Here is a 25,632-nt window from a genome sequence, read left to right as displayed (position 1 = left end):
ACCCCCGAAGAAGCGTGGAGTGGAAGAAAGCCAACCTTTCACATGCTCGTGTTTTTGAAACGAAAGCCATGGTCCAGGTTCCAAAGCAGAAACGACACAAGTGGGACCCCAAATCCCACGGGATTCGATGAAGAAACCAAGAGATATCGTCTATATGACCTGAAGAAGAAGGTAACTATCAAGAGCCGTCCTTGCGAATCGGATACAGAAAACGAGAACCATGAAGCAGATGATTCAAGCGGTGATAACGATACCAACACATCCACATTGACTGACCTTGTGCTCCCTCTGCGACAAACTTTAGAACCACCTCGGTCAAAGATGTTGAGGGGCAGTGGACGGGAGCACGTGCTTCCAGCTAAGTATAAAGATTTTCACGTTGATAGTACTGGCCTTCCTGGTATCTCACTTTCACAGCCAATCTCCAATGAATCGAGCGACTTCCATGGTTTCCCCGTTGACGATAGCACTGGTGGACCGAGCGACAACGATGGTCTAGCGGCATTAGCATCTGGCATGGATGGCGAATTCGGAGACGACCCCGTTTCTCATCAAGAAGCATTGGCTCGGGTCGATAGCAATGCGTGGAAGCGTGCCATGCAAGAGGAGTTCGACGCACTGGTGGACAATAACACCTGGACCCTCACCAAGCTACCGAAGGGAAGGAAGGCAATCAATTGCAAATGGGTGTACAAAACGAAATGTAATGCTGCAGGAGGAGTTCAACGGCACAAGTCGCGGCTGGTCATCAAAGGCTACTCACAGTGAAAGGGGGTCGACTACGATGAAACGTATGGAAAAATATGCTGAAGCAACAGCTAAGCGACACTTTCTGGATAAAAGATCTGGGACCTGCGAAACACTGTCTTGGGATCCGGATCGGCAGAACAACTGACAGGATAACGTTAAATCAAGAAGTCTTCATTGAAACGATTTTGAAGCGGTTCAACATGGATCGGTGCAAACCAGTGAAGGTATCGATGAACACTAGCGAGACACTTTCCAAGGATGCGAGCCCGAAGGATAACGAGGAATCTGCTGCTATGAAGGATGTTCGGTATCAGGAAGCTGTCGGGTGTCTTTATGCCGATTCAAGCATAGTCGGCTACTGCGACGCGGATTGGGGAGCCGATCCGGACGAACGTAAGTCAACCAGCGGCTACGTTTTCATGGCTCAAGGCGGCGCTATTTCGTGGTCATGCAAGAAGCAACCTACGGTGGCGCTATCGACGTGTGAGGCGGAATAAATGTCCGTTTCGGCTGCGGCACAGGAAGCGTTCTGGTGGCGAGGACTTTCTGCGCTATTCAACAAAGAAGGAGAAATGGAAATTCGCTGCGACAACCAAAGCTGTATTGCAATCGCCAAGAGTGGTGGTTATAATCCTCGCACGAAGCATATCGACATACGCCATCACTACATCAGGGACGCTTTGGATCGTGGTGTGGTGAAACTGGTTTACGTTGGCACGGAGGAGCAGATCGCTGATGGATTAACCAAACCATTGCAGAGGACGAAGTTTGAAGAGAGCCGTACGATGATGGGAATCTCTGCGGCTTGATGAGGAGTGTTGAAGCGAAGCTGTTAGCCTTGACATTTATACTTAATTGTAAACGTCTTAAATAAAATTAGTTCTTCTCTAACCACTACCAAAAACAGACGTCTTTAGCTTCTCTCTATATATGTGTCGGCTTATGGACCGGGTCATTGGGTTCGACCTCGAACCCAACGTATTCGTCTATTCAGACGACATAGTCATCGCCACGAAGACTGACTGAAGCGAACCTGACGATATCGCTAGACAAATGTAGATTCTGCAGAAAACAAGTGACCTATTTGGGATACCTTCTGACGGACGAAGGCGTGTCCATCGATAACGCTCGGATAGCGCCGATTCTGAACTACGCTCGACCAAAGAACGTCAAGGACATTCGACGTTTGCTGAGATTGGCGAGCTTTTATCAGCGTTTTATAAGAAGCTACAGCAAGATAGTTGCACCCATTTCAGACCTCCTGTAAGTTGAGCTCGAACGAATCGGAAGTCCATCATTTCCCGAAACCCTTCGTGTCCTATTGTGAATCAAAAGACACGAAAAATAACTTGACTCGTTTAATCGTGCGGCTGTCCCTTTCCCTACATTATCTATAAATTTGTTACGTTTGTAATTATTCATGAACTATGTGATAAGAATAATTAGTCGGCAAGCAAAAACACAGCACAAAATCAATCCCGCTGCCCGTCGCCGATCGCATCATTATTCGACCATCGGAGCGGAACTGCACAAGTAAGCCCAATTATATAAAAGATGCAATGGAAGTTAATAGCTGAATTTGTTCCAGCTCATTGTACATACGTCGAATCCCTAACGAACAAAAACAGGCCCATCAACCAGACAGAATAGACGACCCCACAACGGGTTAGTAACACATTGTCGCACTTGAGAATTGACGGATGGTAAGGGAAGGGGGTCGTTTTTTCCTTGTCATTCTTTTTCCAAAGGTCGACGGTGCTTCGGGTGACTCGCCAAGAAGAGGGTCGAAAGCAAGCGGAACTGAGCTTCCAGCAAATTGTCCGGTAGGAACCCGACACACGTAGGCATCCACTGAAGAGCGACGTATGCGAGAGACAATCGCGAACAAATCATCGGCGCTGCAAGGGCGTGGGCCGGATGCGTTCGCAATTTATGGATTGGTCGTTGGATTCCCGTTAGCGAGACGGACACGGTGAGCCGCAGGATGTCGAATCAGATGTGTGGCAGGATTAGGCGAAGCGAGCGGCTAGTGAATAGTAACTCCGTCCTTGAAATGTAAGCCAAGTTGTAGTTAGGAAACGTAGAGAATAGCAAGTGAAGAAGGAGATAGGAAAGTGGGAATATCATGTTGGGACGTGGAAGTCAATAAAACCAGTGTAAAATAGATATATGTACGTTGCTATGAGTTGGTGCATTGTTTTCTTGTGTTTGCTTTTGAGATTCGATATCGGTAATTTGCTCTATATACCGGGAAATCTGCAACAAATTTAATGGACCCCTCTTAGGAAAGATTTCAGCAGAAATTCTTGTGTCTTCCTACTTCCTACTTACTTACTTACTTAAGGGTCCTGTGCACCACCAGCGGTGCAAAGGGCCAACGTGAAAAACTTCCATCCTGGGCGGCTGCTCGCTTTTGCCTTGACCTGGGCCCAGGTCAGATTCCTATCGACTTGCTTAATTTCCTTATTGAGGCTCCGCCGGATTGAGCCCCTGGGTCTGCCTCTGCTGCGATCTCCTGCCGGATTCCAATCCAGCGCTTGCTTGCAGATTTCGTTTCCGCCCCGTCGAAGTGTGTGGCCGACCCACCTCCACTTTCGCTCACGAATTTCTGTTGCTATCGGCTTCTGATGACATCGACGATGGAGCTCGGAATTCGAGATCCAGTTGTGAGGCCACCAGGCACGAATTATATACCGCAGGCATCGGTTGATGAAGACCTGCAGCTTTAGAGTGTTCTCCGCTGATACACACCACGTCTCGCTGGCGTATAACAACACAGATTTCACGTTGGAGTTGAAATTTCGGATTTTGGTGCGTTGACTTATCTGGTTGGATCTCCATACGTTTCGTAAACTCGCAAAGGCAGCCCTAGCCTTCGTGACTCGTGCACCTATGTCGCTCTTGGTCCCGCCGTCCGACGCTATTTGGCTGCCAAGATATTGGAAACTTTCGACCTTCTCCACTCCTTGCCCCGCTACCGTAAAGTTGGAAGGGTTGCCCGTGTTGATATCCAACGATTTGGTCTTGTTGACGTTGCAGAGGAGCGTTCGACTAGGTCATTGAGCTTACTCTGCATATCAGAGCGCCGTTGTGCTAGTAGAGCAACATCATCAGCCAAATCGAAGTCGTTGAGATGCTCCATGGTGATAGGCTGCCAAAGCAGCCCACGGTTCGGTACACGGTCAATTGCACCTACCATGATCTCGTCGATTACCCGGATAGGGTCGGACAAGGCTCCGTTATGCAGAACTCTGCACGTGAAAGCCTTATACTGCGCTTCGATGAGGTTGACGATTTTATCCGGGACTCCCTTGCGTCTCAGGGCGCCCCACAGATTCTCGTGATTGAGACGGTCGAAAGCTTTTTCGTAGTCAATGAATACCACATAAAGGGACTCTTGGAATTCATTGACCTGCTCCAGGATGATGCGGAGCGTGACAATATGGTAAACAGAAGATCTTCCGGCACGGAATCCTGCCGTCGGAGAGTCGCGTCGATCTTCTCCTGTATCCGATTCAGGATAACTTTGCACAGAACTTTGAGAACAATACACAGTAACATGATGCCTCGCCAATTGTCGCACACAGTCAGATCCCCCTTCTTTGGGACCTTCACTAAGATGCCCTGCATCCAGTCGGCCGGAAAAGTCGCGGTGTCCCAGATATTACAGAATAGTTCATGCAACATTTGTACGGATAGCATGGGGTCAGCTTTGAGCATCTCTGCTGATATGCGATCGACCCCTGGAGCCTTGTTGGATTTCATGCTTCGGATAGCTGCTTCAATCTCCTGCAGTGATGGGGCCTCGGAATTGACGCGAGTGATGCGCCGCACCCTAGGCGGATCATGCCGAGATGTTGATGGCTGGTTGGCCGTCGAAACTTGAAGAAGTTGTTCGATGTGCTCAAACCAGCGTTTCAGCTGGTCAGTGGGGTCGGTAAGCAATTGTCCAGTCGTGTCCTTCACTGGCATCCTCGGGTTCATCCTTGCTCCACTCGTAGAGGAGGCGTATATCGTCAGTGTTTGCGGCTTTCTCCCCTTCGTCGGCCAGGAAGTTCACCCACGCTCGCTTGTCCCGTCTGCAAGAGCGCTTGACTTCCTTCTCTAGAGCCGAGTACCGTTGACGGGCTTCGTTCTTGGCTCCTCTGGTTCTCGCCCGCTCTATAGTGGCTTTTGCTTCTCTACTCTCCTCAATCTTCCGCCAGGTTTCATCTGTGATCCACTCTTTCCTCTGGGTGCGCAGCTCACCCAAGTTGTTCTCGCTTGTTTCTATAAAGGAATTCTTGATGGCCGTCCATTCCCTAATAAAAATTGTATGGTTAATTTGCTTAACGACGTGTTCTGGGTATCATCCAAACCATTTATGGAATAGTTCAATGATTTGGGTTATCGTTCGTTTATGGTTATTTTTTATTAGGGTTGTTCTTCTACGCTGCCACCTTCTGGAACGTCCGCAGCTCGAGTCTCAAGTTCTTCAACAAAGGACCTTTTTACCGCTGGATCTTCAAGTCGGCGTGTGTTGAGTCTCTCCTCCCGTCGCTGGATCCGCGCCATGCTTAGGCGGATTTCACCGATTAGAAGGTGATGGTCAGACGCGATGTCGGTGCTGCGTTTATTCCGGACATCAAGAAGGCTCCGTCTCCATTTTCGGCTGATGCAGATGTGGTCGATCTGATTTTCGGTATGTCCATCACGGGAAACCCACGTGACTTTGTGCACTGGCCGATGAGGGAAGAGCGAGCCCCGGATCACCATGTCGTTATTGCCACAAAATTCTGCAAACAGCTCACCATTCTCGCTCATTTCGCCGAGACCATGGCGTCCCATGACACGCTCATAGTCCGTGTTGTCGGAGCCGATCTTCGCATTGAAGTCGCCAGTGTAGATCTTGATGTCACCCTTTGGAACCTTATCCACGACGGCATTCAGTTGACTGTAAAAATTCTCCTTGTCCTGTAGCTCGGCAGCATCGGTTGGCGCATAACATTGGATTATGGTAAGGTTACGAACCCGTGTTCTAAATCTGGCAACGATTATCCTCTCATTAACAGGCACCCACTTGATGAGCGCAGCACTTGCCTGGACGCTAAGTAGGAGACCAACTCCACGATGGCCGGGAGCGTTTTCACCTCGAATTCCAGAGTATAGTAGTACCTGTCCCGACGGCAGTTTGTGTTCTCCAAAGTTTGGCCAACGAACTTCACTCAGTCCCAGGATTTCTAGCTTCATACGTCGCGCCTCGTTGGCGAGTTGTGCCAGTTTACCCTGCTGGGCTAACGTCAATACATTCCATGATCCAATTCGTGTCCGTTGTTTTGCGCTAAAAGTCGTTGCCGTTAAATCAGTTCGATGTCTTTCTCTGTTGGTTTCTGTAACAATTGTAAAGGTTTCAGAGACAGTAGGTGGTTGGCCTAAGGTCTCCTACCCGCCGTGATAGGGCTGGCTTCCGGTCAAGAGCATTTCTTATTCAGCCGCTGGATGCCAGTCAGACGCTGTTTGAGCCGCACCTCCATGGTGAACAATCGCTCGGGTTGGCGCAGCATTTCCTATACCACCGTGCTATGGTTACCGCGCCAGTGTTCGCGTCGCACCTCCTCACTCTGCTATTGTCGGATTGACAACATTGCCCAGGCTACGCGAACCAGATGTGTCCATGTTTCAGCTGGCAGTCTTTTGTGATCATATGACTCGTGGAGGCGTGAGGTAGGAACTTGTGAGGACCGGAGCTGGGTATATCGCTCCTTCACCATTTTGTAGCCCCTACTTCGTACACTAATGAATTAAATTCAAACAATTTAAAACTATTAAGTTATATACAAATTTATGCAAAATTCCTGATCGTTACAAGAGTTGAGGATTTTCCAGGTGCTTGCGCAAAATAAATTCGCGACGTTGCTTTTCGGGTGACCGAATCGATGAAAAAAAAAACACAAACTGGATTAAGCCGAAGACAACAAATCAAGAAGACTGGCAACTCTTCCATTTTCTCATACGAACGCTGTGCGACTACGACGGCGACAACAGCGAATTTGAAACTTCCCATTTGTTTACGATATAACACCTCTGCCCGGCACCTCCACTGGATCTTCATGTCCGCTATCTGTCACTGTTTGCAAACATATCTAATAAATAGCAATTACCTTTGTCGTAATACTTCTGTGGCGAACGGATACGAATGGAATCGAAAGAACACGTTTGTGATTAATAATAACTTTCTTTTTATTCACTGTAAATTACGCGACTGTTCTTCTACTCTCTATCGTCACACCCATGACTTCTCCATATGGGCGCGTCAACAATTACGTCGATTTTCTTCCTTTGCCATGGTTATATGGGAGGAGGTTCGCGTCTAGTGCTTTCCGCAGGAACCGTTTTAATTCGCCAACCGGACCGGGTGGTTGAGACGGCCCCTAACTGAACATGTTAAAAACGTACTTTAAATGAGAAACTTTGACTGTAATTAATAAACGTACAAAGTAATTAACGTACTGCACCAATGTGCAAATAGTTATCGCACTAATTAAAAAAAAATGTATAAAACTATTGCTTGCTGCTAAAAATTTGTTTAATTTTCTCGTCCGATCACGACTAAATATACCGTAAACAGGAAGGTCGGAAATCGTAAAAGTTCGAAGGGAATCGACGAATCTTTTCTCGGTCGACCCGAGGAAGTTTTTCACCTTCCAGCCGCCATCTCTAAACTCAATATACGTAGCAAGATTGCCACCACCGGGGCATCTTGTTGTATGGCGTTGGGAAACTGCTTCCACCCGGGGCTCCCAACTATTAGAGCTGGTTTTCCACCGCCGGGGCACCCAGCTGCTAGTTCTGCCGCATTTGATTTCAATTCTTGCGAATAACGTGCCACTAGTGCCGAAGTGAAACCTAAACGAAACCTAACCTCACTGTGTCGTCATCGAGCAAAGTTCCATTGTCGGGGTTCTTTATTGCTCGTCGTTGGAAATTGCGGCCACCGTCGGGGTCTCCAACGAGTCGTTCCTGGTTGACCACCGTCGGGGTACCCAGCTGCTGGATCGGAGAGGGACAGTGCGAACTTTCTGTGAAAACGTAAATTCATCAGCTGCCTATTACAGATATGCAGCGATAAAAATATAGAATGAATTGTTAGCGCAATGGTTGTATCACAATGAGCGATGGTATCTGTGGAACCTGCGGTCTGGAGGAGCCTCCAGAAGGGAAGAAAAGGACAAGAAAACGAGCTAAGAAGACGGACACTGAAATCGGATGGATGTGTTGCGATTCCTGTCTGAAATTGTTCCACTCGATATGTTTTTCTTTCATTTTCTTTTTTTTTATTATAGTCACTTTAACACTCTAACAGAACGAAGAAACAATTTGGCAGGATCCAAAATAAACTACACCGTCGCTGCCCAACTGGAGAAACAGGTTGCATCTACGAAACTAGTCGAGGGAGTAGTAGAGAAACTTGAAGCGATCGAATCCGGAGTTAGGCTTGCCAGAGTTTGTTCGCAAGGTGTCAACTGCTGTCGTATCGCTATCAACAAAGTACCGTATCAAGTAGGCTAAAACGTTCGGTCCATCGTACAGTATTTCCTGTGTTTCCTAGGCACCCCAGATGTCATGTCCCATGTAACTGCTTGCTTCCGTCTACCCGTGAAACCGTCCAAATGGAGCGATCGATCACTCACGCCAACCATCCTGGTGGCATTCGATAACGTCGAACTAAAATCAGATGTTCTGAGGAATATCCAGAAACATAGAGAAGCTAAATTGTGTAACTTGAAATCCGGACTCCCGTTAAAATAATGCTATCCATCAAAAGCTTCCGGATTCGAAACCTGGCAATAAGAATGAAACAGCAGAAGTTAATCCAGTCTGTGTTCGTCAAGAACGATAGCACTCTATTCGACTCCCAGGATAGAAAAAGTATACCCCAATCGTAGACACCGATCATCTCCTCAAGCTGCTTAATACAGATTCTCATCTCGACGGATCTTCGATATTCTTCGACGCCGAATCCGAATGTTCTTTCCAAGAGTAACTACCAACGCGCTAACGATACACACAACCTCCTACAATATGCCAAATAACAGTTACACCAACATGCGACTCGGCCATCTTAACGTCCGTGGCCTTGAATGCCACATCGATGGCATGAAACTTCTACTACACAGGAATCAGTACCACTTCTTCGGCGTTACAGAAACTAAGCTCAAAGGGGGGAGAGGTAGCTCATCGATTCTTCCGGTTCGCCTCCTAGCATCGTGCTATAAGGTACCAGGCGATAACCAGGGTAGTTGATCGATAGCTCGATGACGTCATTTCGTTGACGTCTGCAATGGGAAATTCTCATAGCAGGCGTTGACGATGGGACGTTGTCGAGTTGTTGAATAGCAACTATCTTGGTAACTCACCGATTACCTGTCGATCTGCCAAATTTGGAAAGACGTCTGCATTGAATTGTCTCATATAATAATATTCCGCCCACTATATCACAAGGAATTGCGAGTAGCTGAGTGGAATGGAGATAAGTTAAGCATTGGGTACAGGACCAAGTCTCCCCTGGGTGGTGGCAAAAGATGAACGCAATAGAATCATCAAGTTGCCATAAGGCACGGAATGAGACTATTACATGGCTGGGTAGTGAAAGTCTTCCATTCGTTAGTCATTTCAGGTGGATTAGAACAGGTTTAGGGTGGGCGTTGGCCAGATTTGGATTTTTCAGACGTAATCCTGGATAGGACCATGTCATTGAACGTCGCGTGAAAGTGGAACTTAATGAAGGCCTAAGTACTTTTTCGTAGTTTTTAGTTTTCGGATTTGAAATGGTAAAATCGCTTGTGTATCGTGTATTTTGCGAAACTCGTTGTTGTCGTTGGTTCCGGGTTTGAATGGATACAAAAATTTGAGCAACGGTATTATGTGATATGAGGGGCTCGGTGGCCTTAGAGCAACCGTTTTTGCTTAATGAGCAGAACATCATGAGTCTAATCTCAGGCCCATCCACATTCAAGATTCGTCAATCGTTTTATTTGTTAATATGACTACATGGTAATAACAGCAACTCGGTGATTAAAAAGGTGCTCGTCTGCCTAGTGGCAAACGTTTTTGCTTACTGAGCAGAAGACCGTAGGTTTAGTCCCAAGCTCCTTCGCGTTATATGATCGTTTGGACATCAATTCAGCTTATCGTTTACCAGAACGAACCCTGCTGCAAACCCAACCCTCTTATCCAACATCCCAGTGATTCCTCGTGGAAGTGCAGAGGTGTTCTCGGCTTCCATCAAAGCGAGTGTCATGTCAACACAATCCTTCCCATTCCTTTCTTGACCTGTGTTCGGGCGCGGCCGGCGCTGGTATTGCCTAATTTAAGATCACCAGTTTTTACACATTGAGGATGATTGCTAGTCCCAAGCATCGTCTATTGGTCAGTGCTGAGATTTGTCATTGTCATTGACAGACTTTCGCGCGATATTGACAAAATTGTTCTTCACATAGTCACTGACAGACTTGATCCTCAAAAAAACCTTCGTCAAAATCTCATTCATTTTTTCGTCAATGACAAAGATTCACCTGGTAACAAAAAGTGTAATTTCATACATTCTGTGTCACATTATTGTTAACCAAGTAGTTCAGGAGGTAGATGCTTGTTCACATTAACGGCTTCATGTAATTGTGTTGCTCAAGTTAGTAAATTTTGTTACAATTTTGGTTAATATAAAAATCTACACATGTTCGTCACTGACAGCATTGTCATTGACAATTGACATGGTTTGCCTTGACTATGACTGTTAGCTCAAATGAGTGACCAAAGCAAAATTGTCAATATTACCGTGTATTGTCGAGATTTTGCAGCACTGCTATTGGTTCTCTGTGTAATTACAGCTGATCTGGCAGTAACAGAGTAGCAACCGTGGGCGGTCAATCAAGCTCAAGCTCAAGCAAGCTCAAGTTACAACTTAATTAAGCATTGTCTACCATCAACCAAAGGCCGCGGTAGTAAATGCTGTGGAGGGCTTGGTCTGTATGTTTTTAAAGGGATAAAAGCTACACCAATTCTTAAGTCTACCCTCAATCCCGATGTTCCTGTCGGACAGAGGTTCGAATTTCTCGTCGTCCAAACCAGAATACATGACCTGAACATCCGTCATCTACAATCCCAACGTAGGCAACCAGAACTTTGCGAGATAATATGAAAAACTACTCTTCGACCTACAGGAGATTGTTTTCGACAGGCTGTTCCTGCTAGGAGACTGTGCCACATCCGATAGGGAATCATGCAGCACTGAGTCGTATCCACGACGCTTTCAACCTCTCTGTCCTCCCTACAACACCTACTAGGATTACGGATAGGACCGCTACTACTATTGACCTCATGGTAACTGACTGTCCACAAACCATCGTTGCTGCTAAAGCAATCGCCAATAGCATTTCTGACCACGAGACAATATTCCTAATATCTGATGTTCGAATCAGAAAACAGTAAGCGCAACGAGTTATAGTAAGAGATTTCCGTGCTATTGATACTGTTAGACTCCAAGCCGATTTTCAGATATGTAACCATGAGATATGTGAACCGCAGAAAAGGTGACGAACATTGGTGCGACTACATCCGTAAACGTGACAGAGCTGCTTCACTTATCTCGGTTGCAAAGAAACGATATGGATGAAATTGAACCAGAACAACTCAATCGCTTCTTCTGCGATGGTCATCGTCAACTTCAAACCGTAGCACCAGCAACTGTTTCAGCCGAACAACGAGGGGCCAATAACCAAGGCGGAGGACAAGGAGCAGGAGCTAGGAGGGGAAAATATGTGGGCAATGAGAATACACGTTTGTTAACAAGTTATGTTCTCATGATTTTGTTTGATTTGTTGGTGCACATTGCCTTAAGTGTTTGTGATTAGTCCGCCCTATGGTAGTTCTGCTCTACCGCAACCGGGGAACTGTAACACTGGCGCCCAACGTGGGGCTCGAACCCACGACCCTGAGATTAAGAGTCTCAGTCGGTAGAGCATGAGACTCTTAATCTCAGGGTCGTGGGTTCGAGCCCCACGTTGGGCGCCAGTGTTACAGTTCCCCGGTTGCGGTAGAGCAGAACTACCATAGGGCGGACTAATCACAAACACTTAAGGCAATGTGCACCAACAAATCAAACAAAATCATGAGAACATAACTTGTTAACAAACGTGTATTCTCATTGCCCACATATTTTCCCCTCCTAGCTCCTGCTCCTCTCTCTCTCTTTCTCCTACTCTTGTTACTCTTCCTGGACCTGTCTAATGCTTGCTAAACAACATAACTCTTCTTTTTTCCTTTCTTTCTTCGGCGTCGCAAAGCTTCCGCCCACTACGTACATTGGAACGTACTCACATGTTCTCCTGCTCGCCGTCGTTGTTGCCACTGAGGGGCTCGCGATTGACTAGCTTCCCGCCGGCGTCTAGTCGGCAACTCGACGAACGATCGTCGTACGCTTCCGTCTGAGACCGACGTCCTGTTGGTCACTCGCCGCACGGTACCAACGCTCGCCGTCACACGGGCCTCCGTAGTTGGTCCTCGTCTCACCTCCGTCTTTGACCGTCGAGCGGTCCAATCGCTTGCCGTCACACGGAGCTCCGTAGTCGGTCCTCGTCGCACTACCGTCTTTGACCATCGAGTGGTCCAATTCCGTCGACGTCAGTCGGCCTTCCCGCACTTCCCGAATCTTGAGACCGTGGAAAAATAAAGCGCCCTGAAAAGGCTTTCTATTAATATCGGCAGAGACAATACTTGTGCCGTGAAACTCACCCTCGGATCGGGACGCTTCTTTCTCGTTCCAATTCAGTCGTTTTCCGTGCGGTCCGTGTAGCGACCGGTTGATCACTGTTCCTGGCTCAAGCCGATTTGAAAAGTGCCTAATTAAAACGAACATGTTAGCATCATCGTCGCCATCTTTTATGCAGCAAATTACCTGCGACTACGCTGAATTCCTGTCCAAGAGTCCGTTTTGTGACCAGTGCGTGTGCACGTCTTCTACGGGCGGTTAGCGTTGGAAGTGGTTTGGCCGGCTGTACTGTCCACCCGTCTACTTTGTCGACACACTGATGCTACAGAAGTTGAAGGAAGAATAGCGGAGATTCAAACCAACGCCACAGGTACAGATGCCATCGCAATATATTTCGTAAAGTTACTATGCCCGTTCATCTTGCCGCTACTGGTGAATGTGTGTAATGCAGTTATTGATAACAACTCGTTTCCTGCCATCTGGAAGAAAGGAGTCGTCACTCCGATTCCGAAAGTAGCGAACCCCACACAACCGAAGGACTTCCGATCTATCACCGTCCTTCCTGTCATCTCCAAGACCCTCAGCTATTAGCAAAGAATCATTCTGGGTATAGGAAACGCTACAGCACAACAACAGCCCTGACCAAGATAACCCATGACATCTACAGTAGCTTTGATGGTAATCAATGTACTGTTATGGTTCTGATAGATTTCTCACTTGCCTTCAACTGTATAAACCATCAGAAGCTGAAGGATAAGCTACACGATGAATTTTTCTTTACATCTGAAGCCGTTCAACTGATTGCATCGTTTCTTCGTCACCGTAGCCAAACCGTAAAATTCGGCAATGTATCGTCCTTCGAGCATCCAGTCACCAATGGCACACCACAAGGTTCCTGTCTGAGCGCTCTCCTTTTCAGTTTGTACATCAATAGCCTGCCACGGGATTTGAAGTGTCAATATCAACTTTATGCAGAGACAAATATACATTTCAGATCCCAAGAACCAAGTTGATGTACTTATTGCAACAGTTAACTCGGACCTGGCGATTATCGAATGTTGGGCACGATGAAACGCGCTTTTCCCCAACCCGAAGAAAATACAAACAATTATTTTTTTGCAAGGAGGGCTCGGTAGAAACAAACACCGACATTGTAGGTATTCTGCTCTGAAATCATAGCTGCAGCCGATAGAGTCTTAAATCTAGGGCTGCACATGGACAAAACCATGCGATGGTCTGCTCAGGTGAACAACGTGACTGCGAAAGTACTCGGAACGCTGCACACATTCAGGAAATTCGCTCCTGTACTATCATTACCAACACGGAAGAAGCTCATATAAGCTGTCGTCATGACATTTTTCACATTCTGCGACGTCGTGTATCATCCCGGCTTGTCGCCTTGTCTTCGGCGTACAAAGAACGGCTGAAACGGTGCTTCAAGGCAGCAGTTCGGTTTGTGTACCGCTTGCAGCATAGAGAATCAACGGCCGCGGTGCGAAACGGAACCCTAGGATACGAACTAGCAATCAACTACCGAAACCGCATTAGCTGTTTCATGCGGCAAGGGTACTTGGGATCCCTACCTGAGTACCTGCTACAACACCTTCAAAGGGGCCAAATGGATCGAGCTCTATCTTTCACCATCCCGAGGCACACTACTTCCGAAAAGAAAAGTGTGCTCGTCGACGGTGCCTTCACCTGGAATAACCTGTCGATAGCCATCAAACAACATCTCCGCCTTTAAGGCTGCCCTTCGGGGTTATTAAATCAAATGTAAAACTTGTACTTTCTCTAGCTTCCAAAGTTCATATTTTATAAATATGTTTTCCTTGACTTGACAAAGGGTACAACATGGTACAACCAACAGGGTATCGTAAGCTAAATAAATTACAATTACAATTACAAAACTGCAGTGAACTTAGAATATTGCGTGTCCCTAGTTTCTATCCTGAATCTACCCATAAACGCATAACAGTCCCATGTGAACAGGAAATCATGCTATCAAGATGCGACTGCTATGCTTTTATGGGCAGTACTCCAAATTAAAAGAATTAAATGAAAATGCTTATGTGTTGTGTCTGTGTGGGAAGTACTCTGCTTTTGGCTTATGATGTATTGTCTTAACTCGCGTAAAGTTATTGATTTCAAAAAAATGTGTTATTGTGAAAAAAAAAAAATTGTGACTCACCAAAAAACAACTTAGCATGCAATCAAATTTTAAGAAAGTTTACGCCGCTTGTTAATCGTCCCGACACTCGCGCCGCCAAGAATACACTTTGCTCATTTGATTTCAATTTTCTCTTTCTCTTCTATGCGTCTCGCTTCAACTTTTGCCAATGATGATCGCAAATCTTGCCTCTCCTTCAAACTGCAGTAAGAAGTCAATCACCTCATGCCAAATAGAGTTAAAAAGACACGTTAGACTCGCGTCGCGATCGCGTTTATTGAATCTTTCGTGTACAGTAAAAACAAAAAAAAAAAAACACCAGAAGAGGAATAATCGATTTGTCGGACTTGGAAGCGGAAGCGCCGGGCGTAACCGTCGCGCATCACTTTAATTTACTTTATTAACAAAACCGAAGAAACGCCATGCTTTGTCAGTTGCGTCGGGGCGGCGTCTCCGCAGTAACCATGCTTCAACGATCAATCACCAAACCCACCACCGCTGCTGCTGGACGGCTTGATCGTGCCCACTATTCAGCGTCTGTCGTTGGTCGTCGGATCAACACCACCGTTGGCCACCGAAATTGTCGCTTCTGTTCGCTGCAGCGATCGACCACTGACGACGACAACTCACGTCAAATCGTTCAGGTTCGCGTCACCTTCGTCCTGATTTGGTACTGTCCGAACTGCACACTAATTTCGCTTTCATTATCTTTGGTCTTATTTGCAGATTGATGAGGAGGTTGCAAAGCTATTGGCTTTGAAGGCCCAACTGCTGAATCTCGATGAAGGCGAGCCGGAGCGTGGCAACAAGAATATCACACTGAAAACAGCCAAAGGTACCCGCGACTATGGCCCGGAAGCGATGGCCCTCCGGTTGGACATTCTGGAGCGGGTTAAGACCGTGTTCAAGAAGCACGGAGCGGAAACGATCGACACGCCGGTCTTTGAGCTGAAGGAGGTGCTGACGGGAAAGTACGGCGAGGACAGCAAGTTGATCTACGATCTGAAGGATCAGGGTGGGGAGATTTTGGCCCTGCGGTACGATCTGACTGTGCCGTTTGCGAGGTTCGTCGGGATGGGAAATGTGTTCAACATCCGGCGGTATCACATTGCCAAGGTCTATCGGAGAGACAATCCGTCCATGACCAAGGGACGCTACAGGGAGTTTTACCAGTGCGATTTCGACATCGCCGGAACGTACGATCCGATGTTACCGGATGCGGAGTGCGTGAAGGTGGTGGTGGAGATTTTGACCGAGTTGGAAGTGGGGGAGTTTGTGATCAAGTTGAATCACAGGAAACTTCTGGATGGTATGTTCGAGGCGTGCGGAGTTCCGGTGGATAAGTTCCGGACGATTTGTTCGTCGGTGGATAAGCTGGACAAAACGCCGTGGGAGGAAGTTCGGAAGGAGATGATCGATGAAAAGGGTCTGGATGGGGAGATAGCTGATCGGATCGGGGAGTATGTGCGGATGAACGGTGGAGCGGAGCTGGTGGATACACTGGCCGAGGACGAGAAGTTGAAGAACATTAAGACGGCTATGGAGGGTATCGAAGATATGCGACTTTTGTTGCAGTATTGCGATGTCTTCGGGCTGAAGGATAAGATCATCTTCGATCTGAGTTTAGCTCGAGGGTTGGATTACTATACGGGGGTGATTTACGAAGCGGTGCTGAAGGCGGAACCGGTACTGAACGGGGGCGGTGCTGGTGGTAAGGGTAAGGGCAAGGATAAGGAGGAGGAAGTGAGCGTCGGTTCGGTTGCCGGTGGCGGAAGGTACGACAATCTGGTAGGTATGTTCAATCCGAAGCGGAAACAGGTCCCTTGCGTGGGAGTTTCGATTGGCGTGGAGCGGATCTTCTCGATCTTGGAAGCCAAGAACCAGCAGAAGAAGATCCGCACGACGGAGATCGAGGTCTACGTGGCTTCGGCGCACAAGGGACTGCATTTGAAGCGGATGGAAGTGCTGAACAAGCTGTGGGATGCCGGCATTAAGGTTCGTTTCGAGAGGTGTAAGTGAGCAGCAGTTCCACGCCAAATCTCGATTACTTTTTCGAAGGGACGTATCGGCTTTTGTAAACAATGCATTTGATTGGAGAAACTTTACCCTACCTGATAGTGGTGTTACGCCAAATCGACGATCAAATGCATTGTTTACAAAAGCTGATACGTCCCTTCGAAAAAGTAGTCGAGAAATGACGAATCGGAAAAGCTGGTTTTTTCCGGTTGGCATTCAACTTTGCACAATTGTTTCTTATGGGCAATGATTCACATTTTTTGCTAAAATTCGGCCATTTTGGATCTTGCAACATTTTCAAAAGGGCCTATCTGAAAATTTAAAAAAAATTAGCACGGAAACGGAAAATTATCTATCACTTCATTTTGAAAATTTTACAAGATCCAAAATGGCCGAATTTTAGCAAAAATGTAAATCATTGCCCATTTAACAAACAATTACGCAAATCTTCATGCAAATCGGAGAAGGTATTTTTTCGCTATTGGCCTGGAACTGCTCAGGTCGAGTACTGGTATTATTATGTGCTGAAACTTTCGGTTTGTTTTCGATCCATAGGCGGAACATCCGTACAAGCAGAATCCGAAGCTGTTGGCCCAGCTGCAGTACTGCGAGGAGAATCAGATTCCGTACGCGATCGTCCTGGGTGACGAGGAGCTGGCGCGGGGCATTGTGAAGCTGAGGGAGATCGCAACCCGCAAGGAGGATGAAGTTCCACTGGAATCGCTAGCGGAGGAGATCCGCAAACGGTTGAACGTTTGAGCTCGATAGTTTTGTCCGGGAGAAGCAGGAAACTTGCTATGTGATGCCGGGGGGAAAGATGCGTTCGAGGAATATATCGAATTTCCGTTGAATGCCTTTGCTTGGAACGCTTAATTTTCTTCGCAGCTTTGAATAGAAATGGCAACTCAGTTGTGATGTGCAGTTATCGTAGTTATGCAATTGCAAAGCATAAAGGGAAGTGTTGCCAGACTGCATCGATTTTCCGTCGAATGAATTTGCTGGACAACCTAGTTCCTATGTGTATGTTGATGGCAACGAGGGGAGATTTCAGCATGACGAGTCATATGGTGATCTAGCTTTAGAGCAGACCACCTCCACCACTTCTGGCAAATTTGAGCGACCAGAAATCAGCGCCACTCGTATAGCTCGGGTGGATGTATCTAGGTCTGTTCTGCGCGGCGTGTGAGGTGAGGAGACAGTGAAGTGACAATTGTCACTGACCTAATCCACTAATTATTCGTGGCATCCTGGATATCAGAATTTCATGTCTGTAGTTAACAATGTCTATATAAGAGATATTATGTTCCCTTACAAAACGTGAGGGAATTTAGCGGGAAACTACTTCGAAATTTCGAAGCTCAACGCCTACTAGGGATGTGAAATATCGGTGTTCAAGTTTTGAGCACGCAAGTTCAGTGTTAACATTTTTCAAGCCCTAATCGATACAAAATTCGAAAAAGAGTAAACACCATCTAGGCAGCACCGAGGGCAGTACGCAATTTGCCAGAGACAAGAAAGCAGGTGGAGAAATGTTTGCCTTAGTTCTGACGAAAAATGGCTACGCTCCAAGGATCTTCAGATCTCCTTCGTGGAAGCAAGGCCTATTTTCGAAGGGAGTCATATCAAATCTTAGGTTGACGCAGTGCGCTATCAATCTAGTAGGAGCTTTTGTAAGTTTTCGAGAGAGATAAACCCCCTTATTCGTGTGAGGTGACTTTCCGTGTAAATCAAATGGAGAGTCACCTCACACTATCTATGCAAATAATACAATGAAAATATATTTCAAATTTGAGTTAGGACCTAGGACCAAAAACTGGAGCACCGACTGACTGCCCATATCAAATGGTTGCTACTCCGTGATTGATCAGAACCAGTGAAATTGCACTATGAATCAACTGTCTAGTGCCAAAACTGGCCCCTCTTCGGGTAAATTATATGTGCTTTCTAGCATTCTAAAATTCTTTCAGGTTATCTTGCCCAAAGACACGTAGGCTTGTAGGTTCTGATGTGAGATGTTCACCCCTATTCTGTATTTCGTTCGAAACGAAATTCTCATACAAAAAAATATTTTTTTGTATAGGAATTTCGTTTCGAACGAAATACAGAATAGGGGTGGTTGTAGAATTCTCAGCGGATCTTCTGGGATCTATTATTTGAACTTTACACGATTCTCACCCCAAGCCTACTGAAGCCTCAGCCAATTATTCGTGGTCTGAAATATTTCACACTGAAGACAGTTGAATATGCCGACCAACAATTGAAAAGGCCGCAACCCCAGTTTTGTAAACAAACCTTGTAAGGGAGTGGCCGTTGCAAAAGAATCATTCTGTCGATGATTGGTGGACGCTGGATCGTATCACTTCAAGTGATTAACAGGTTCTCCAAGTCTCAGGGAAGCTTTTCGAGCATAGTTCCGTGCTCCAACTCGGTCCAACTTGGTCGTTTTATGAATGAGGAGTAACACTTTTAAACGATGATCTCAAATAGCTGATAGCTTGGTAACTTAAGTGGATTAATAAAACATTTCAAACTAGATTCTCCTAACATTGTAAAGGGTTCTCAAAGAAAGTCCTGTAAGACTCTGGGAGAGAAACGGCGTAGTTCACTGACCCCCAAAATAATTGCATTTTGATTCCTCTGTGGACTGCACGCGTCTCTTAACATGAACTAAGTTTCGACTGGACTGGACATAAAACCCTCGGAAACTTCATACATAACCTCAAACTTACATTCATCGAACACACAGAACGTAATTATTTCGGTGAAATGAAGTCCAACCTTACTGGCAAAGTTTCGAAACTCTTCAGAGAACAAGGCGTCGTACTAACATCCATTTTCTCATCCTTCTAATCACATTGAGCCTATTCCATCAAAGCGATAATGTATCGATTCCCGAAGCTACAAATAAACAAGCTGTTTACGTGAATATTCCCGCATTTATTCCCACTGGTGTCGTATGTTGAGTTTTCCTGTTGTCCAACGTTAGGCTCTGGCAGTGAAATATATTGTAGCCTGCTTCGATAATGTTTTTACTCGTAATAACTCACCTATGAAACCGTTTGCTATGAATTACACCTAATTTTGTTGCACTTCTAAGAAGTAGTCAGTCGTTTTATTTGAAAGAACAGCCCCAATTTTGCCAATAGGTATTGTCATAAGAGTCGACAACTGAAAATGTATAAGCCTAAAATTTTACACTTAGCGGTTGGTCGTCAAGCGCCTTCGATCAGCAAAAAAGGCAGAGAATCCTCGGCGAAGCATATTCCATGTCAAGTGGAAATCGAACATCGATGCTACTCGGTTGAACGCTCGCTGCAAGCCGTAAATAGCGATCCCTAAGCTATAATTAGTTCGAAGAAGTGGAAGTCTCAGCATTAGATCGTTGCGTAGTGATCGAGGTTGAACATTAATTTTTACTTGTTGCAGAATAGCTTCGCAGTCGATGCTTCCTTGCAGAGTATCGGCGATGGTTAAGGCTCTGAAAACATCTCTTCGGTTACGTAAGGGCTCGACATTGATCAATTGGCACCGATTCTCGTAGCTTGGAAGATGAAGTGGGTATCTCCAAGGCAGCCTACGGAGCGCGAAGCGAAGAAAACGTCGTTGCACAGATTCAATTCGTTCAGCCCCATTATTGTAGTTCGGGCTCCAGACTGCACAGCAGTATTCCAACGTACATCATCCGAGAGAGCAATAGAGCAGAAAATATCTGTGAAGTTTTTAGTCCCACATTAACTACGTATGATCGATCACTAAGTTGATTACTGATGAATCCCGGAGACCAGACCTTAGATGATTGTGCCTAAAGTTGGACGATTCCTCCTGATTGCTTCTGGAACACCTTCCACGACTTTCTGCAATAGATTCGTTGTGTGTCGGGTCAGTGAGAACAATCTGGATGCAGGACTAATTCCGATATTGTTGGGTGTGTTTCTCCAAAGTTGAATTACGAACCAAAGATCCTGTCCTGACTCACTCGCTTTACGGATAAGCTGTTTGGCGATTTTTACAGCGGCCTCCGCCTTACCGTTGGCCTGTTGGTGGTGTGGTGCAGACGTAGAATGTTGAAATCCCCATAGTTTTGCAAACTGATGTCGTGATAGTAGATAGTTATGGAAAGACGACTACTTCTGTCGAAGGATAATTAGAAGAATGCTTTATTTAACTTCAAACTCAAACTCATGACTACTACGATCTAACACATCTTAATAGAGCTACTACGATCGGTTTGCTCGTTCTTGACACCCCTCCTCAAACTGATCGTGGGAAAACTCCGATACTCGAACAGTGCTTCCGGAACGGCATCGTCGATAAACCTTTCGTCAACAAGTCAGCTTGCTGCTCACCCGTTGGAATGTAGCGAACTTCAAGTTTCTTCGAAGCTACACATTCCCGCACAAAATGTATCTTGACGTCGGTGTGCTTCAAACGCTTCGAAGGTCCGGCTGATTCCATGATAGCAATGGTTGATTGATTATCTTCATATAAAAGTGGCGACTGCGGTTCGAGCAACACCTAAATCCTTCAAGACCTTGCCGATCCAAATGGCCTCGCACGCTGCGTCTGCTAGAGCGGAACATTCCGCTTCGGTCGACGACAAGGATACGGTGCTCTGTTTCCGGATACTCCAACAGACTGTGACTCCGTACAGCTTGAACAGGATTCCCGAAACCGAACGCCTGTCGTTGATATCCGTAGCCCAGTTCGCGTCCGCATAGCCAGTCGAATGTAACGAAATACCTTTTTCCGTTCCAGGCTGTCGGGGTCAGGAAACCGCACACGTCGCTGTGTACCAGCTCCAACGGCTTGTTGGATCTCGGAACTGGTACGTCTCCAAAAGGCTGTCTCGCATGCTTCCCAAGCACACAAGGTTCGCACACTTCGTTGTCTTGAAATGCGTCCTTCCTCAGCACCATGCCGTTGACCATCTCGTTGCGCACCAGAGTCTTCAGACCACTCTTGCCAATGTGGCCGAACCTCCGATGCCACAGCTCGTACTCGTTCACCGGCAAGACTACCAGCGCTCCATCCACTGGTCCACGCTTCACGGTGGCGTTCAGCACGTACAGCTTGCCGGACAATTTACCAGTGGCAACCACTTCGCTGCCGTGCTTCTCTTCCAAACGTCACACGCATCCCAAGCTTGCCGATGCGCCGAATGGAAAACAGGTTGTACTGCAGTTCCGGCACGTACAGGAAGTCATTCACCACGCTGTTGATTTGACGCTTTCCGACCATCGAGACCATGCTTACCGTGCCAGAGTGATAGCTGTACACGACCTTCCCGGAGGCCACCACGATTGGCACCGGATTGTCCAGCTTCACCACGTCTCGAAGGCAATCCGCTGACTACAGCATGTGTTCGGAGGCGCCTGAATCGAGAATCCACCAGAACTGACTCAGATTCCCACCGTCACGCTTAGCTTCACCGTCCGACTCTGTTACAGACGCCACTCCGGACCCAGCGACGTTGGCCTTTTCCTTCCTCTTCGGCTTCCGTTGGGCCAAGTCCTTCTTCATGGGGCAGTTTGCGCGTTTGTGACCCACTTTGCCACAGGAAAAACACTTCATCTTGGGCCGCTCACTGAAAAACGCCGACTCACCATCCAGAGTGCCTTCCGGTTCGCAGTTGTTCTGACGCTTCACGTTTTCACTCAGCAACCTGGCCTTCACAAACTCGAGTGTGCACTGCTCCGCCGGCAGGGTTTCGAGGACTGTCACCAGCTGCTGGAACGATTTCGGCATGGTTTGCAGCAAATTGAACACCACCAGCCGCTCGTGCATCACGATGTCCGCCGAGGCCAGCTCCCGGATGATCCTCTCGAACCGCAGCAGGTGCTCTTCCATCGGTTCCGCTTCGCTGTACTTCATTACGGCCAGTTGCTTCAGTAGGTAAAACTGGCCGGAAATTCCCTTCTTCGCGAACAAGTTCTGCAACGTTGCCCAGACCGACTTCGGAGTAGACTTGACCTTGATGTACTCCAGCTGCGAATCTGCGATCTTCTCCACCAGCAACGCCTTGCAACGAGCTTCCAGAAGTTTCCGCTCCACCAGCTTCGTCTCCTTCTGCGCCTTTACCTGTGCCGTATCCGTTTCAGCCGCTTGGATCTCCGGAATTTCGTCCGCTTCCCGCCGGATGCAATCGATCAGCTGCCGCTGTTCCAATAACGTCTCCATCCGGAAACTCCAGGAAGTTCTTCCCGTCCCGCTTGCATTCTTCTGGTTCTTCGTGAAAAATTTTTTTTTGTTTCGACGAACAATCTTCCGTATCCAAGGGTTACAGGATGGCTGGGCCCATTATCAAAATCTAACCCCCTTAAGTACTTTTTTACCTAGGAGATGAGTACTTAAGGGGGTTAGATTTTGATAAGTTCTTTAGTGGGAATGACACTGATGAAGACTGCACATTGTAGTCGAAATACTTATCCTTCTTGGATACCAAAATTGGAAAAAAAAGTGGAATTAAATGGAAGATAACCTTTTTTTGGAGCTGGATGTTGTACTTTTGCAGATTTAGTAGCATGTGCTGCAACCGCTTCGGAGCCTTGGGAAGCGGTTTCTGGAAGACGTTTATTAGTTGTTTATGATCTGTCTTCACAACTACCCTCGGGTTTCCGATGATTATTTGATCAAACCGGATACAAGTGAATAGCACCGCTAGAAGTTCTTTTTCTATCTGAGCGTAGTTTTTTTTTCTTCGTTTGTGTCAGTGTTCGCGATGCATAACCGATGATCCTGTTGTCCTGGTATACTGCTACTCCGAGCCCGAAAGAACTAGCATCACACTCGATCCAAAAGGGTTGCTTCACATCGTAATACTAAAGAGGTTTGACGTCGGACACCATTGCCTTGATCTTGTCGAACTCCTTTTGTTCAACGGAACTCCAAATCCACTGAACTTTTTCGGATATCAGCTTGCGTAGTGTGCTTGCGCGCTAAAGTTAGGAAGAAATCTGCTCAGATAATTCACCATTCCTACAAACCGCATAAGGTCCTTCCGGTTTGCTGGAGCTGGATAGTTTTTAATAACTGATATCTTCGACTCATCGGCCTGAAGGTCCCTATCAGTAAGGACATGTCCAAAGAACCTAACAGACGGTCTACATAACACGAGTTTCGAACGATTAAGCTTTATATTGCACTGTTTAAGACGTTCAAAGAGTTTCTCCAGACAACGGTTGTGATTCTGCATCGCCTCTTCCAAGGTTTCACCGCATCCAAAAATCAGCAAATCGTCCGCAAGACATTTTACTCCATCCAAATCTCCAATCGCCTCCCGCAACTTTAACTGGAAGATCTCCGGAGCCGATGATATTCCGAATGGCAGCCTTATCCAGCGGTATCTGCCAAAGGGAGTCCATAAGGTGGTTAAGAGGCTGCTGGCATCATCAAGAACAACTTGCCAGAACCCTTTGCTTGCATCCACCGTTGAAAATACCTTTGCTTTACCCAATTCCGGCATGATCTGATCGAGTGTATTGAATTGAAGATTTGATAGCCGAATAGCTTTATTCAAAGGTATAGGATCTAGCCAGATTCTAAAGGACTCACATGATGATGAGCGATTTACCAAAAGTATATTGCTCACCCAGTCCGTGTGACGGGATTCCTTCACGATGATACCACCAGTTGGAAACTAACGATTTAAAATTGGATCACTACTTGACTAGCCTATTGGTCCCAAGCAAATCGATTAACGTACCCTATTCTAGTCGAAATTCTACTACTACACTATGTTTGTTTTGATTCGCTATGAAAGTTTGACAGATAAAATGAGGGGTTCGTGGATTTTCCTATGTTTCGAGGGGTGCATCGATTAGCTTGGGACCGAAGATAGTACCAGAGCTGAGCCAAAAAGTTGAGCACGTTTCTTCGGGACCTTCTGGTCTTAGAGTTACCTCTATGATGATACCGTCTTTTTCCAGTTTCAGCAGCTCTTCTTTAAGTTGTTCACGGAGCGCGATCGGTATGCGCCGAGGTTGTTGGATCTGCGGCTGTACCAACAATCAATACGAAACTATCGATTTTAAATTATCTCACTACTTGACTAGTCTATTGGTCCCAAGCGAACGATTAACTTACCCCATTATAGTCGGAATTCTAGTACTACACAATGTTTGTTTTGATTTGCTATGAAAGTTTGACAGATAAAATGAGGGGTTCGTGGATTTTACTGTGTTTCGAGGGGTGCATCGATTAGCTTGGGACCGAAGATAGTACCAGAGCTGAGCCAAAAAGTTGAGCACGTTTCTTCGGGACCTTCTGGTTTAAAAGTTACCTCTATGGCTGTACAGTAGAGTCGATCTCCAATGACACTGTTCCTTCCATTTTTCTGTAGCCACGAAACACTTCACGAGTTGCAGAATTTCACTAACCCCAACTTGTAACACACGTTCGCAGATAGCAACGGACGATGGTCAACATCAACCACCTGCAGTACTAATTTGTACTTTTCTTCTTTATGGCGACACGGAATTTTCACTTCGCCGATTACCGGAATCGATCCTCCACCAAAACTCTGTAGTTTGAAAAAAGCTCGCACTTCACCGTCTTCCAGCGATCACTGATTTTTAGGTGCAAATCTGCCAAGACATGGTCACCACTGGATGCATTGCATTCCTCAGATGCGCTGGTCTCGTACGATTCACTACTGTCACTCGCGTCATCGTCTTCCAGCACTTCCTTGACCTTTTTATTTTCTCCCACTTTTGCTTCGGGCACATTGTAACCGTTTGGTCACAAGTTCATAGGTTTTTATCATTTATATTATATATTCAGAACCTTCACGTTTCTTGTGCAAGAACAGCAGTTTCCGAGCCTAATTGTCAAGGACCAAACAATATTATCTGGCCAAACGTAGGCCATAATCGCAAAGTTGTTTTCCCTTCTCGGCTTGACCAAGGTAGCCTTGCCACGGTCGGCCGATCGTGCCAACCAAGGACGACGCCTGCCA

General features: G+C 46.5%; 1 protein-coding gene across 2 annotated transcripts in view; it reads left to right on the top strand.

Moving 5' to 3' along the window:
• Positions 1 to 17,475, top strand: part of LOC135704811 (histidine--tRNA ligase, cytoplasmic-like) — a 30,268-nt gene extending 12,793 nt beyond the window's left edge. The window contains exons 1-3 of one of the 2 annotated variants that reach the window (XM_065226327.1): positions 15,053 to 15,307; positions 15,390 to 16,658; positions 17,235 to 17,475. In XM_065226327.1, the coding sequence (XP_065082399.1) occupies positions 15,086 to 15,307; positions 15,390 to 16,658; positions 17,235 to 17,438 (1,695 nt within the window). In that variant the 5' untranslated portion in view covers positions 15,053 to 15,085 and the 3' untranslated portion in view covers positions 17,439 to 17,475. Of the gene's footprint in view, positions 1 to 15,052; positions 15,308 to 15,389; positions 16,659 to 17,234 lie in introns of those variants that run through there. The other variant, XM_065226329.1, reaches the window with a different exon arrangement.
• The last annotated feature ends 8,157 nt before the right edge of the window (positions 17,476 to 25,632 follow it).

Source organism: Ochlerotatus camptorhynchus, unplaced genomic scaffold (assembly GCF_037179485.1).
Source record: "Ochlerotatus camptorhynchus isolate MF236.1 unplaced genomic scaffold, CSIRO-AGI_Acam_v1.1 ptg000248l, whole genome shotgun sequence".
Taxonomy (NCBI): domain Eukaryota; kingdom Metazoa; phylum Arthropoda; class Insecta; order Diptera; family Culicidae; genus Ochlerotatus; species Ochlerotatus camptorhynchus.
This window is presented reverse-complemented; position numbering and strand designations above follow the sequence as displayed.